Source organism: Haemaphysalis longicornis, unplaced genomic scaffold (assembly GCF_048455015.1).
Source record: "Haemaphysalis longicornis isolate Haplotype H1 unplaced genomic scaffold, Haemaphysalis longicornis Haplotype H1 scaffold_2, whole genome shotgun sequence".
In the NCBI taxonomy this organism is placed as follows: domain Eukaryota; kingdom Metazoa; phylum Arthropoda; class Arachnida; order Ixodida; family Ixodidae; genus Haemaphysalis; species Haemaphysalis longicornis.
Genome location: NW_027526295.1, coordinates 102,643,526 through 102,656,987, shown reverse-complemented (window position 1 = coordinate 102,656,987; position 13,462 = coordinate 102,643,526). Strand labels below are relative to the sequence as shown.

Here is a 13,462-nt window from a genome sequence, read left to right as displayed (position 1 = left end):
AAATAGTAAACGGTATTCATGAAGTAATCAAAGTTCCGAATATTCGCACACCTCTAGTGTTTACATTATACTAGTGAAGTTTTCAGCTTTTGCATTGTTGTAAAAGTGCCCTTCTCCCTCCCTGTCTCTTTGCAGAATGTATTCATTGCGGTCATCACGGAAACATTCAACGAGATTCGAGTACAATTCCAGCAAATGTGGGGGGAAAGGGTCCAAATTCAAACCGAATCAACACCTCAGGTGAGGAAAACAAGAAGTCTTATCTGATTGGTACCATTAAAGCTTGCTTATCACAGGAAGCTCAGTAGCTGTAATCCATCTCAGCCATAATCTATACTTTAGCAGTCCTGCATAATCTTGCATTGCCCATGAATTACCCTTGCAAGATTGCTGTTTCATAACTAAAAATGTTTCGATAATTCCTAAATAGGTTTCACATTTTTATCAGCGATACCATAGTGCACAGCTCCCAAGTGTTACAGGATCTGTTCTAAACAGTTCCTGGCATGGCAGGGTACAGAAGCACTGTTCACGCTAATGTGTTGCAATCTCTCGAAGGATTCAGCAGTATTCGGCTTGCCAGTCTTGGCTACTGGTGCATCGAGAGGGCTCTCTCGTTCCCTCCCTCCCTCCCCGTCTGCGTCGCAGGTGCTGAAGGGGGACGATTCTGGCTGGAAGCTGGTTACGGTAGACGAGAGCAAGGGTCGCGGCAAGGCGCCGCGATGCCTCCAGGTGGCCATCCACTCGGCTGCGTTCCAGGTCATTGTCATGATGGTGAATGTGGCGAACGCCTTCGTGGCCGCCAGCATCTCCTTCGTGCACGACGAGCGACCCCGGGAGGATTTCTTCCACACCTACTACTATGCCGAGGTCCGCTCCCTTTCTTCTCTTTTCTCTACCAAGCTTGCTACCGCCAATGTTTCTGAACTCCCAGATCGGCTTCACCGTCTTCTTCGACCTCGAGGTGCTGCTCAAGATCTGGTGCCTGGGATTCAACGGCTACATCAAGCGCTCGCTGCACAAGCTCGAGTTCATCCTCGCCATCGGCACCACGCTGCACCTCATCCCGGACTTCTTCACCTCCGAGCTGACCTACTTCCAGGTGCGCATCTGCTCGCCACGGATCGTTGGATGAAACTCGGTCAAATGGAACAGGAAATGGACGTGGCAGAAAGTGGCTCGCTTGTTGCTTTTTGCAGCATCATTCTAGTGACTAAGGCTGTGTGCCATAAGGCTAACCTAAATATGCTGAAGCTTATATAGTTTGCACGAAGCATTAAGGGAGGTGCTTAATCATTGGCTGAGACGTTCTCTTGCTGCGTAATTATTAGAAGTATTTTCTATGGAGGTGCCATATTAGAAACAGCACAATATTTGATGCAATCAAGAAAAACAGAACACCAGGTCCCCAAGATATTTAGAAATATTGAGCACTGTGCTGCAATATGCCCCTTAACGTGCATTTTGTTTTGGCATATATCTGAATTATGAAATTTCAGTTTCAAGGAGTGGTCACCGAGTATGAAGGCACATCTGGGTAAATGCATTGGTGAAAATGTTCAACTGGGAATCCTAGCATTCTGCCACTACTAAAGTTCTCGAATGAGGCTGGGGGCACTCAAAACACTCCATTTTTATTCCGTGCAGGTCCTCAGGATTGTGAGGCTTATAAAAGCATCACCAGTGCTTGAAGATTTTGTTTACAAGGTATGATATCGTATTTGCAACCTGTCCTGAACATTGACGTCTTTATTTCTTTTTAATAATCTTAGATGTGATTCCTGCACCCTGCAATTTCAGATATTTGGTCCAGGCAAGAAATTGGGCAGCCTGATCATCTTCACCATGTGTTTGTTGCTGATCACGTCCAGCATCAGTATGCAGCTGTTCTGCTGCCTATCGGACTTCATGAAATTTGAATCATTCCCAGAGGTGAGCTCGAGAAGGAGCAGAACCTTAGCGTAGTGCGCGCATTGAGGAATACGATGAGCTTCCTTCGTTATTAGTTGTCTTGCCACTAACAATCTCTCAGTATATTCAATTTGGTCACCAAGCAGAATGGCACAGTACATTGGTAGTAGGTAATCTCGAATCCACCCCTGATTCCTGGGTTATGCCAGCAACACTTTTCCATCAAACAAATTTTTAGTGAGCTAGATATGAGCTGGGCAGCCTGTTAAGTGAGACAAGGTTATATGTCTCCATAGTGCCTTTAAAGTGGACTGAAACATGAATATTCTAGGATATTCTTACTAATCCTCTTCCGTGTAGGCTTTAAATTCTTATTGTTTTTTGCAGCATCATACAGTAACAACTTGCTCCATTGAACAGTGCAGATGTCACAAAAAAGTACAATGTAGCCAATATACTGTAGCATATAGAATTGCTTTGAAAATTCTGCGGCAAACAGCACTAAAGAAGCATTAAGTGCTCATAGCGGAATAAGTGCTCACTTCAGAATCAGAAACTGTGGCAAAGTATTACTAAAGGTCTTGCAGGCAAATAAAAACGTGCTTGAGGCACTACCACGACCAATTTACTGACTAACAAAAAGAACCTGCAGAATTCTAGCTTGCTTTATGGCAAGGAGCCACTCCCTACTCACCATGGAATTTCCCATACCAAGAATGAATGTGAAGAATTGTGTGTTTGTGGGATGATGGTCCTCGACAAAATAGTCCTGGAAAAAGTGGTCCCAGAAACTATGGTCCCTAGTGGAAACCCAGGCAAAATGGTCCCAAGTGTGATCCCATAAAAAGTCGTCGATATCAGTAGACTACTGTTTAGATGAGTGACAAAAATAGCGGAATCCTGCAAATCTTTTAGCATTATTTTTGAAGTTGCAAGGTGTTCGACGAAGCTGCAGCAAGATTGCAAGGCATTCATCACACATACTGCATGTTTTCATGCAGCTGTAGGCCCTTTTGTCACATGACGTTTCGTCATAGGCCAGTTTGTAATGTAGTAGGTCATTTAGTATTCATCATAGGGCAGTTCGGTGCATAGGAAACTTCGTCATGAGGATGCTAAGACAAATTTTATTCCTTTATTTTTTGTTAATTTTATTTCTTTCAGAAGACAGAATACAGTCTTCAGGGAGATACAATGAGCTATTGCTGCGAAAAATATTCTGTATTAGGTAGTAACTGCTCTGCAGTCTTGTTAATTCATGCTAACACTTCTCATAAATGAATGTGAAATGGCTCATTCCACTTCAAAAGATGTTTATTAGCCAAAATTGTAACTTTCGTCCTGCAAATGGCTCATTTCCTGCGGGCTCCAATGCAGCGTCTGTTTGTTAACCTTGTTGCGAGTGTAGGAATATTCATTGTGTAAAAGCATAGCACCAGCTCTGTTGATGTGCAACTCGAAGTCAAAATTAGGAGTAGAGTATGAGACAAAACTGACTTCTTTTTTCATATGACGCAGACCTTTGTCATGCTAACATAAAGTCAGAATATGAGCAAGAGAGAAATCAGCTGGCCCAAGCAGGGATGGATAGGGGGGGTAAAGGGGGGGGGGGGGTGTTCTGTGTGATATCAGCACCCTCTTCTGCAATCTCACCTGCCTGTCTGTTGGATTCCTTATCTTGCTGGATACAGCTTTCTTCACCCCTCCAAAACCTAAAGAGAAAAATCTAAACCCCCTTTCACTGGAACCAACACAAGAGAACAAACCTCCTGGCTTCGTTGAGACGAATGCTCCCATGATAATTCATCCCATGACAAATATATTCCCAGTTATGAACCGGCCTAGGCCAAAATGCCATGGGACGAAACACCAGGCCTTATCCTGGCTAGTGTGGCTAGCATGAAAAAAAAAAAGTGGAAAAAATCATAATAAAAAGGAATAAATGCGCTGAAACATGCCATCAATTACCAACTGATGTGGGCGAACTCATTAGCTACGATAAATGCACCATCAAAATGCTGCACGCTTCAAGCTGACTTGGGATCATCTTCCATTTGGGATCTCGGTTTCCACAAGGGACCATATTGACTGAATCCCAATTTTGTTGGATCATCATCCTTTACACAGCTGCATTCCAGAATTTTGCATCCATAAACCAATTGTGCGGTGCTTTGCCCACGTCCTCAAATGCGTGTGCCTTTCTCCTCTTTCAATCGTGGTTTCATTGCAGGCATTCATGTCGATGTTCCAAATTCTCACCCAAGAAGGTTGGGTCGAAGTGATGAACGAGACGATGTTACGAACAAGCAAGACGATTGGCCCACTGGTGGCCATTTATTTTATCCTCTACCACCTTTTTGTCTCCCTGGTGAGTTTTTTCAGAGCCTCCCACTGATCTGAACAGAACAGTGAAAAATTTTCAGTTCTTACCTGCTGTCTTCTGTCTTCCTAGATTGTGCTCAGTCTTTTTGTAGCTGTCATTCTTGACAACTTGGAGTTAGATGAAGACATAAAGAAGTTGAAACAGGTGAGTGGCAAAGGACTGATTGTACATTATTTTCTTTTCTTTCCTTTTTTTGTTAATTCTTTTTCATTTGCATGCTTTATTGTAAGGCTCCATAATGGATGGCAAGGTGTAGAACTGAGCAAGTCCTGAATGGTGCAAGTTGCCTCCTGCAAGGATATATTCAAACACTATACTAACAGTTAATGTTGAAGTAATGAAAAGTGCTACATATTGTTATATTGAATGCATGTTCTTACTGCGCGTCATGTAGAAAATGCGGAGTCCGAGGTGGAAAATGAAAATGCTCATGTATCACGATTTCGGAACACGTGAAAGGTCCCCAGGTGGTCAAAATTAATTTGGAACACTCCGCTACAGCGCACCTCGTCGCGCACCCCAGATGTAGCTTCAGCACGTGAAACCCCAAAATTTGCGATTTTTTTTAATGTGAAGTCAAGCTTTAGACATCATGATATAGTGGGCAACAGGCCCCTTGGTGTTCACAACACCATGGTAAAATATGCATAATCGCATAAGTTTTGTATGCTTTATACCAAACAAATGAAGTTCCCCCGGCAGTGTAGAATGCATTACCCCAAAACCTCGTTACAAGAGACACTCAAGGAACCCAAGAAACGTCTCTTATAACCAAGGCCTCTTCTATGCAATACATAGGAAAACCAACCAAACCGTTTTCATTCAAATGTCTCCTATAACCAAGTGTCTCTTGTAACCCTGTCTTTTGTAATGAGTTTTTGCTGTAATAAAAAATTTCTGACATTATAAGCTGTCAAAGCAAGTTACTAGGGAGCTAATGATGGCAGGTAAAGAAATGCAGTGCATGCAGCCTTTGCATTTGACTCTTAATTGTGTTCCATCTTTGGTTTGCAGTACATAGGTAGGTTTATGCATGCGAATGAACCAAGTGGCTTGAGCAGTGTTACTAGTGCAACAGATTATCTTTCACATATGTTTTTGTGTGTGTCAATGAATGCGCTTGTGTGTGTGGAGGCGGACGCAAAAACGATTTTCTCTGGAAAGATGTACTTTTGTGATGCCCGTTGCTGTCTGTAACTGGGGCTCGGACTTTGTCAAGTGAATTAATTTCACTTTTTTCCGAGCCCCCCGCTTGTCGGAAATAAAGTTTTATCTAATCTTATCTTCTCTCCGTCCCCTCTCCCTCCCCCTCTCCCTCCACCTTTCGCAGCTGAAAGCGAGAGAACAAAGTGCGGGCATCACTGAGGGCTTGCCCATACGGCTCCGTTTCTTTGAGCGGTTTGCCGACAGTCCACAAATGACACGACTCCATAGAGCACCCTCGGAGTTTGGCGTGCCCAAGGTGGGTTGGCAGCAAAAAGTGGTCTCCCCCTTTTATCTCCCTTTTTCAGTTTTTTTTTTTTTGATTCGTTGAAGATACCTCTTATGCTCACTATCTTTTCAAGCTGTGATCCGGGCTCATTAGATAATGGACAAAAGTGGGTCAGTATCGTGCAGTGACTGTAATCACGAGCTATACCATCACACATTTGCACAGTTTATTGTGTCTCCTTGAGCATCCGAAATCGGGTACTTCAACAGACATCTATCTGGATCTTATAGCTTACACTTGTGTGTATATACCTTAAGCTGTTAGTTTAAACCTTCCCAGAGTTAGACATTCAGTGGATGGCAGTGGTATTGGCTATCTTTGGCTGCCATGTAAACATCCCGCAGGACGTTCGTGCTTGCTTGCCATGTTTTTCATGTGCTGCACTGATTTTTACACGGTGCCACGGGGCCAGCATTGAAAAGCGAGCTTCTCAGATCCCGGCTCTGCTCTTCTCTGCACAGGTTCGGGAGAGCTTTATGCGTCAGTTTGCGGAGGAGCTGCCCGAGGAGTGCTCTGAGCTGAAGAAGGTGGCGGCAGCCGAGCTGCCGGAGAGCCTGGTCACGTACCGTAAGAAGCCGCCCATCCACCTGCTGTCTTCGCCCAGCAAGGGCCGCAACGCCGCCAGCCTGCTCAAGAAGGTCAGCGTCACCAGCATCGTCCTGTGAGTACAGGGTCGTATCTCGTCTCTCTCGCTCGTCTCTGCAGGGCACTGAGGCACTCTCTCTCTTCACCGTAACAGGGACTCCAACAACCAGCGGCTCTTGGACGGCGAGTCGGGGCCCATGCCTGCGGTGGTCAAGGGCCAGAAGCAGGCCGGCCAGAAGCCCGCCATGCGGCTGGACCGGCGGTTCTCGCGCTCGCGCAGCATGCGGCGCTCGGTGCGCGGCTCGGTGAAGATGAAGCAGACGTACGACCACCTGCGGGAGAACGGCGGGGGGGACCTGGGCTCGGTGAACGCGGCCGCCTCGGGGCGCAGCCTGCACGACTTCGACATCAAGATGCTGCAGCAGAAGCGGCAGCAGGCCGAGATGAAGCGCAACCAGCGGGAGGAGGACCTCCGCGAGAACCACCCCTACTTCGACACGCCCCTGTTCGTGGTGGGCCGCGAGAGCCGCTTCCGCAAGCTATGCCAGACCATCGTGTACGCCCGCTACGACCCCCGCTTCCGGGACCCTGTCACGGGGCAGGAGCGCAAGATCAAGTACAAGGCCGTGCAGTGAGTGGGGGCGGGGGCCCTTCTTCCCTCTGGGAGAGACAGTCTGTCTCTTAGGCATCGTTCACGCAGCCGTTTCTCACCCCGTCACGTCACCGTCACGTCACCGTCTTCTGTCATGGATGACAGTTTCTTGAGCGATTTCTCGCCAAAAACGGTGTGACGGTGGCGGAAAGCTGAGCTCTACGTTTCTGTTCCATCAACCCTACGGGATCACGCACCGCGGTAAACCAGCCAATCAGGAAACTTAAGTTTTACGGCTAAATTTAGCGAAAAGTGAGCACGCGGTTTTCAAAGCTAAAATCTAAGCCATTGTTTATTTTTTGCCTTACAGCTATCTAGTCGCTTCGTATCCTATATATCAGGACATTTTTTTTACTTGTCAGATTCATCATCATCACCATCATCATCATCACCATCCTATCTATGCCCACTGCAGGGCAAAAGCCTCTCCCATTATTCTCCAATTACCTCGGTCCTGTGCCAACTGTGATCAATTTATCCCTGCAAACTTCTTGATCTCATCTGCCCACCTAACTTTCTGCCGCCCCCTGCAACGCTTCCCTTCTCTAGGGATCCACTCTGTTACCCTTAATGACAAACGGTTATCTTGCCTTGGCAAGTCCATCAGATTAAGCAAGCTCAATTCTGGGCTAAACTGATCACTACGCAAATGACCCTGTACTCTGACAAAGAGCTCCAGTGCCATTTTCAGTACGAACGCCACTTAGTTTCATCTCCGTCGTCGTTTTTTGATGTAACGGTGCCGTGACAGAGAAGGTGACGGCTGTGTGAATGAGGCCTTACACTGCTGCTGTGATATTCCGTTTCGCGAAACGTTAAAGCAGAGCACTTCTGGTGTGATGTAGAACATAATAATTAAACATGTTGGTATGCTGCGTCTCACGTCTAAACCATCCTAAGAGATACCAAAGCACCCGTATTTATGAAAAAAATGTGCAAAATTGAGCTAAGAGATCAATTTTACAGTAAAAAAATGAGTTCTTTGGAAAAAAATTAGCACACCACTGGGGCTCAAAACCAGGGCATTCGTTCCAAAACACGCAATTCTACCCCTAGGCTACTGAAGCATCACTGCAGAGCTCCCTTAGCAGTCGAAGAAAAGAATAGAAAGAGTGATCCTAGTGAAGCATAAGGGGCGCTGGGTGCATGTGGGAAGTGCTGGGCTTGTACTCACAAGGAAACGAAATCATGCTACGCTGCTCCATCTGGGCACCACAGGCAGTGTCTTGCCTTAATTAAGCTCAGTCACAAATCTGACAGGGCAGCATGACACCATCGTACGTTCTCATGAACGTGCCGTACAGCAGTTGAAATTGAGCTGTACAGCGGGTTCTCGAAGAGGGTATGTGAGCCTGCCCGCGTCTCGTTGCAGCAACCTGCTTGGTCTGGTCACGTACCTGGACTGGATGATGATATTTGTCACCACGCTGTCTTGCGTGTCCATGATGATGGAGACGCCCACACAGCGCATCATGAACACACCCATGCTTCAGGTGGGCCCAGTGAATATGGCTTATTCGCTCCATTAACTTGCTTTATCGGCCTAGGTGTTGTTTTATTTGCATGCGTAGAGCCAAACTGTAACATGAATACTATCCCACAAGAAAATTATATTTTTCTAGCTGGATTATTGAACCAGAAGTCTATTCTAGCTATAAAAGTTTTTAGCTAGAAATAGGCAGAATTTCTAGCTAGAAATTCAGTTTCTAGCACATTTCTAGCTGAACTGAGATTTTGTTCTGGCTGGCGACTATTAGTTCCAGCTAGTACGTTTATCAGTCCAGCTGGAAGAAAAAAACCTGCAGTTTCTAGCTAGACTAAGAATTTTTTGAGTACCTTCGAAACTGTCGATTGCAGGTAGAATGTATAAATCGAGTCAGAAATCACGATTTCTTGCTGGAAATGCTCTTTCCATTTTCACGGGGGATAGGAATGCAGTTCAAACATACTAATAAACTTATTCAATACTTTGGTATAGGGACCCGCCGCGGTGGCTCAGTGGCTAAGGCGTTGCGCTGCTGAGCACGAAGACGCGGGTTCGATCCCCGGCCGCGGCGGCCGCTTTTCTGGTGGAGGCGAAAAGCAAAAACGCCCATGTGTACGATATTTCGGCGCACGTTAAAGATCCCCAGGTGGTCAAAATTAATTTGGAGCCCTCCACTACGGCTCGCCTCATCGCCTGCATTGCGTTGGCACGTTAAACCCTACAATCAATCAATCAACTTTGGTATGGAGGTGCAATTTTATAGCCTTCATAGACTCGTTCTAAAACATGGTATGTGTTAAAGTGCCAAGAACTGAATTTTATGGTAAAGTGCCAAAAACTGAACTTTATCGAGCATGTGTTCTCTAGCTGCATGTGCTTAGGCAGTTGGCATTCTATGTAGCCCTGAAACCCTCTGTCGGCACAAGGACAAAACATGTTATGTGCATGGGCGCAAACATAAAGTATTGTATGTCAGAATGTCAAAAGTATGCTAGTTTTCACGGTTTTAGTTCAGGTCATGTTTTCGAATAATACATATTGGTATTTCTTCAATATAATGTACAAGTTGCATCATCGTCTCGTGTCACGGTTGCTAGCATTCTTCTCTACTCTAGGGCACTCTATATATGGTGTTGTAGATGAAAAATGCATCGATAAATGTTTTGCATTGTTGCCAGCAGCATGATGTGTTTAAAGGGACGTTCTTTTACTTGGCGTCGAGAACACACACTTGACTGCCTTCAATTGTTGCTCCATTTAAAAACGTAGCAGACAGAGTAAGGTACAAGTTCTTTTATTTGTAATATTGTGTGGCTTAGTGTTAATGTGGCTACAGGCCTGCAGTGTGTGAATAGATTCAATAACCTGCATGTAATACTGCATGTAATATATGTAATACTGCAAGCTGGATGTCAATCATTTCAAGGCAGTACTATGCCCATAGTAATGTTTAACTATCTCAGTGCCTATTTCGTGTGAAAGCTGACTTTATTATGTGTTACTTTTTTTGTTGTTCTTAAGCAGTGGTTTCAAATGGCAGTCCCCCTAATTTTGCTTTTCTTTTTTTGCAGATTGCGGAATATGTATTTGTGGTAGCAATGAGCATCGAACTGACTTTGAAGACGCTTGCTGATGGATTATTCTTCACACCAAAAGCCCTCATTAAGGACATTGGAGGCATTGGAGACGTTTTCATTTTCATTGTGAGGGTTGCTTCCACATTTTTGAGGCTGGCAGCATGCAACCGCGTATGCATCGTGTTTTTTTTTTCTTGTGTTGCACCCAACCTGCTTGCTGGCTACACACTTGAAATATGTGTAATTTAATCAACAAAAAAAATTACATTGCTGCATTGCAGTGTAATTTGTAAATAGCTCAGTTCTGCCCCCCATAATGCTAATTGTGGTGCAGCAATTTGTTTGCGTAGGTAGTGGGTAGCGTCAGAGCTTAAAGAAATTAATTTTTGCTTCCTACTGCGCCTGCTCCACTCTTTTAATTAGACGTTTAGTGTGGGCATGCCGGTGAGGGTAAAATTGAGCCATCTTTCAGAAGAGCATTTGTGACATTTGACCTGCCATTAGGCAAGAAAGAACATTTGATCCTTTATGAGCGTCAATTGAAAAGCAGGCAGATCATTTTATGCAGCATGACTTGGAAAGTAACTCCCGTATCCACCAGGACTCCCCACCGTATATAGGGGAGGCAGCCTCCCGTATGGCCCCCGTATGGTCCCTCCTGTATGAGGCCCCGTATGATGCCCCTGCAGGTGAGCCTGGTGTTCCTGTGCTGGATGCCCCAGCGGGTGCCGCCCCAGTCGGGCACCCAGCTGCTGCTGCTGCTGCGCTGCGTGCGGCCCCTGCGCATCTTCAGCCTCGTGCCCCACATGCGCAAGGTGGTCTGCGAGCTCTGCCGCGGGTTCAAGGAGATCCTGCTGGTGCGTGCATGGCCACTCTACAAAGCCACCCCACCTGCTGTACTGCAGTCAGCGAAAGGGATTGCTAGCTCGTGTCTAGCATTAGAACACATTGTTTAAAGCATTAATGGTTGAACGAGGACCACTCTAAAGTGCTCAGATCATTGTAATCTGTGATGGTTCACTTATGGTCGTACTCCGAGTCTGTCCTTCACTACTCCACGTGTATTGCTTTCAGGGATTTTTTTGACTGGAGACTCGAGTAGAGGAGGTATTCAGAATGCGGGGCCTAAATTTACGAGTAACACTGGGCACATGCATGTGAGCACCTTCGTATGTAGTTTATACCTGTGCTACACGGCAGTTTCAAAGGCCTTCCGAAGGCCTTCGAACCAATTGCCTATCAAGTGCCCTATTGTAAATGCATAGGGCGAACTTGTGGGCAAATGTTCAATTGTCATTTGAAAGTTGCCATGTAGCACCGGCATTAGATGTGTCTGCTGTTCACTTATATCGCAATTTATGCATAAAAAGATGCTACTAAAACTGGCATGTTGACAGACTGATCAAGAGCTATGGTGTACACTTAAATGCATTTAGTACTAATATACGACGTTTGTGTAGTTCGGTCAGGTTTTGCATTGCTTCAACTATGCTCTTTGCCAGCAGTAGCAAGAATCGTGTACTAGTTACGAAACTTGCACCTATCAAAGCAGGATCACATGTCTATAACAAATAATTTGAATCAAAGCTGGCGACACAAAGAATCAAATTAGCATAAAGTTCCAAGAGAACGCCCCACCCATATTTTTACCTGGCCCCTTCCTGAGTGAAATATGTATTGAATTGACTAAAAGAGCCCAAACACCACCTACCTCGTAAGAATCACATTAGCTTCAGCACTTTTGAAAATTCAGGAGGCACCTTCAGAGAAAATGCCCGAAGATCCTTCGAAAAGAATCTTTGATACTGCAAATGCCATTGGTTACAGTTTTGAACAAAAAAGAAGATACATGTGTACGTTCACCTGATTACTTGTGCGGTTTATAGGGGGGTGGGAAGAGGGTTGTTTACCAGGAAAATGAATACCGGTCAGCACGATCCTGGGTAAACGGGGAGTAGATGGAAAGAACATAATAGCGGATAGATAAGTGAAAGATAAGGGCAAAGCTGACAGTATGCACTGACAGACGTGCTCAGGGTGTCCTTTAAGTACTGTGGCATCTCTAGGCATCTTGGTGGCCACCTGGCCTCTGTAAGCAGCAAACTGGCAATGGGATCTGAAGCTCAAGAAAGCATCATAGATGAAAAGCTGCTGCTTCTATTTGATATCGACTGTGTCACATCCTTTGATGAGTTCAGCGAGGACAGATAAGGAAAAAATGCAGATGTACTGTTGATGTGCAAGTACTGCCCCTATTTTGCATTTTTTGGCACAAGTGGCCCAAAAGTTCCCCAATGGCTTCCTTTTTACTTCATATCTACACTGTTTTGGCGGGCATTGTATTTAGAGGTTTACAATAATGAATATTTTGAAGGATGGGTGGCACATCCTCAATTATATACGTTACCTTTCGTCAGTGAAGAAAGTGCAAAAGTGTGGTGAAGACGAAATTAACGTGAACAATGGCCACAACAAAACTGAATAAGAAAAAAGAAACACCTTTCTTTCTCACTACGTTGAATGCCCAATTAAAAGAAGCCCCAACTGTCTGAGATGAGGCAGTTTCCAATCAGCCTTTTTGTGGCAGTGAAGCGGAGCCTTCCCTGTGCTGCTGCCTTGCAGGTCTCCATTCTGCTGATTGTGCTGATGTTTGTCTTTGCGTGCTACGGGGTGCACCTGTTTGGAGGCCGGCTGGCACGCTGCAATGATCCGGACATCAAAACCAGGGTGGGTCTGCGTTAACTAGTATGTCTTAGCACGCCTCATCTCTGACCTCAGCCATTTTGTGTTAATTATTAAAGGTGCATGGGGCTTGCACTATCATTTTAAAAAATAAGTCCTGGCTCTCTTTCAGTGGTGTTAGTAAGCTTTATTTGTATTTTAATGCCCAGAAACATGTACTGTATTTGCACGATTCTAACGCACACCTTTTTTTATGAGAGTAGACGTTCAAAATACCTGCGCGTTACAATCAGACGCAAAACTCAAAAACCTCAAAACAGAAACCACAAACTTGAAACTGAAATGAAGCGGCTCAGTGATTGATGAAGGCTTCATTCAAATGCAAAGTAATCGTCTTGGTGGAAATGGAACGGGACTGGGCAGTGTCCGTGCATAAGGCGCCCTGGAGCAATGTGTTCATGATTGGCAAAAACAAAGGTATTAAGTGCAAGGCACTTAATACCTTTGTTATCAAGTGCACTTCATCTTTAAGTGCAAGGCTTCATGGGAGGGCTTCAGCTACCCACAGTGTGCGCTGATTATGTTCAATTATTAAATATTTTGTATAATTTTGAGGTTATTATTGGCAATATTTCATGTGCGTGGTAGAACTGGCTTAGTAGAACTGGCAAAACTGACTTGGTGCTCGGCAACA

General features: G+C 45.1%; 1 protein-coding gene across 2 annotated transcripts in view; it reads left to right on the top strand.

Moving 5' to 3' along the window:
* The window catches only part of Na (sodium leak channel non-selective protein na), a 69,783-nt gene that overhangs the window by 13,396 nt on the left and 42,925 nt on the right, over nt 1-13,462 (top strand). For both annotated transcript variants that reach the window (XM_077698088.1, XM_077698087.1), the window contains exons 9-22: nt 136-240; nt 649-870; nt 935-1,102; nt 1,648-1,707; nt 1,801-1,932; nt 4,142-4,279; nt 4,364-4,438; nt 5,625-5,756; nt 6,248-6,447; nt 6,526-7,002; nt 8,396-8,516; nt 10,081-10,212; nt 10,776-10,943; nt 12,709-12,813. In XM_077698088.1, coding sequence (XP_077554214.1) covers nt 136-240; nt 649-870; nt 935-1,102; nt 1,648-1,707; nt 1,801-1,932; nt 4,142-4,279; nt 4,364-4,438; nt 5,625-5,756; nt 6,248-6,447; nt 6,526-7,002; nt 8,396-8,516; nt 10,081-10,212; nt 10,776-10,943; nt 12,709-12,813 — 2,235 coding nt within the window. The remainder of the gene's footprint in view (nt 1-135; nt 241-648; nt 871-934; nt 1,103-1,647; nt 1,708-1,800; nt 1,933-4,141; nt 4,280-4,363; nt 4,439-5,624; nt 5,757-6,247; nt 6,448-6,525; nt 7,003-8,395; nt 8,517-10,080; nt 10,213-10,775; nt 10,944-12,708; nt 12,814-13,462) is intronic.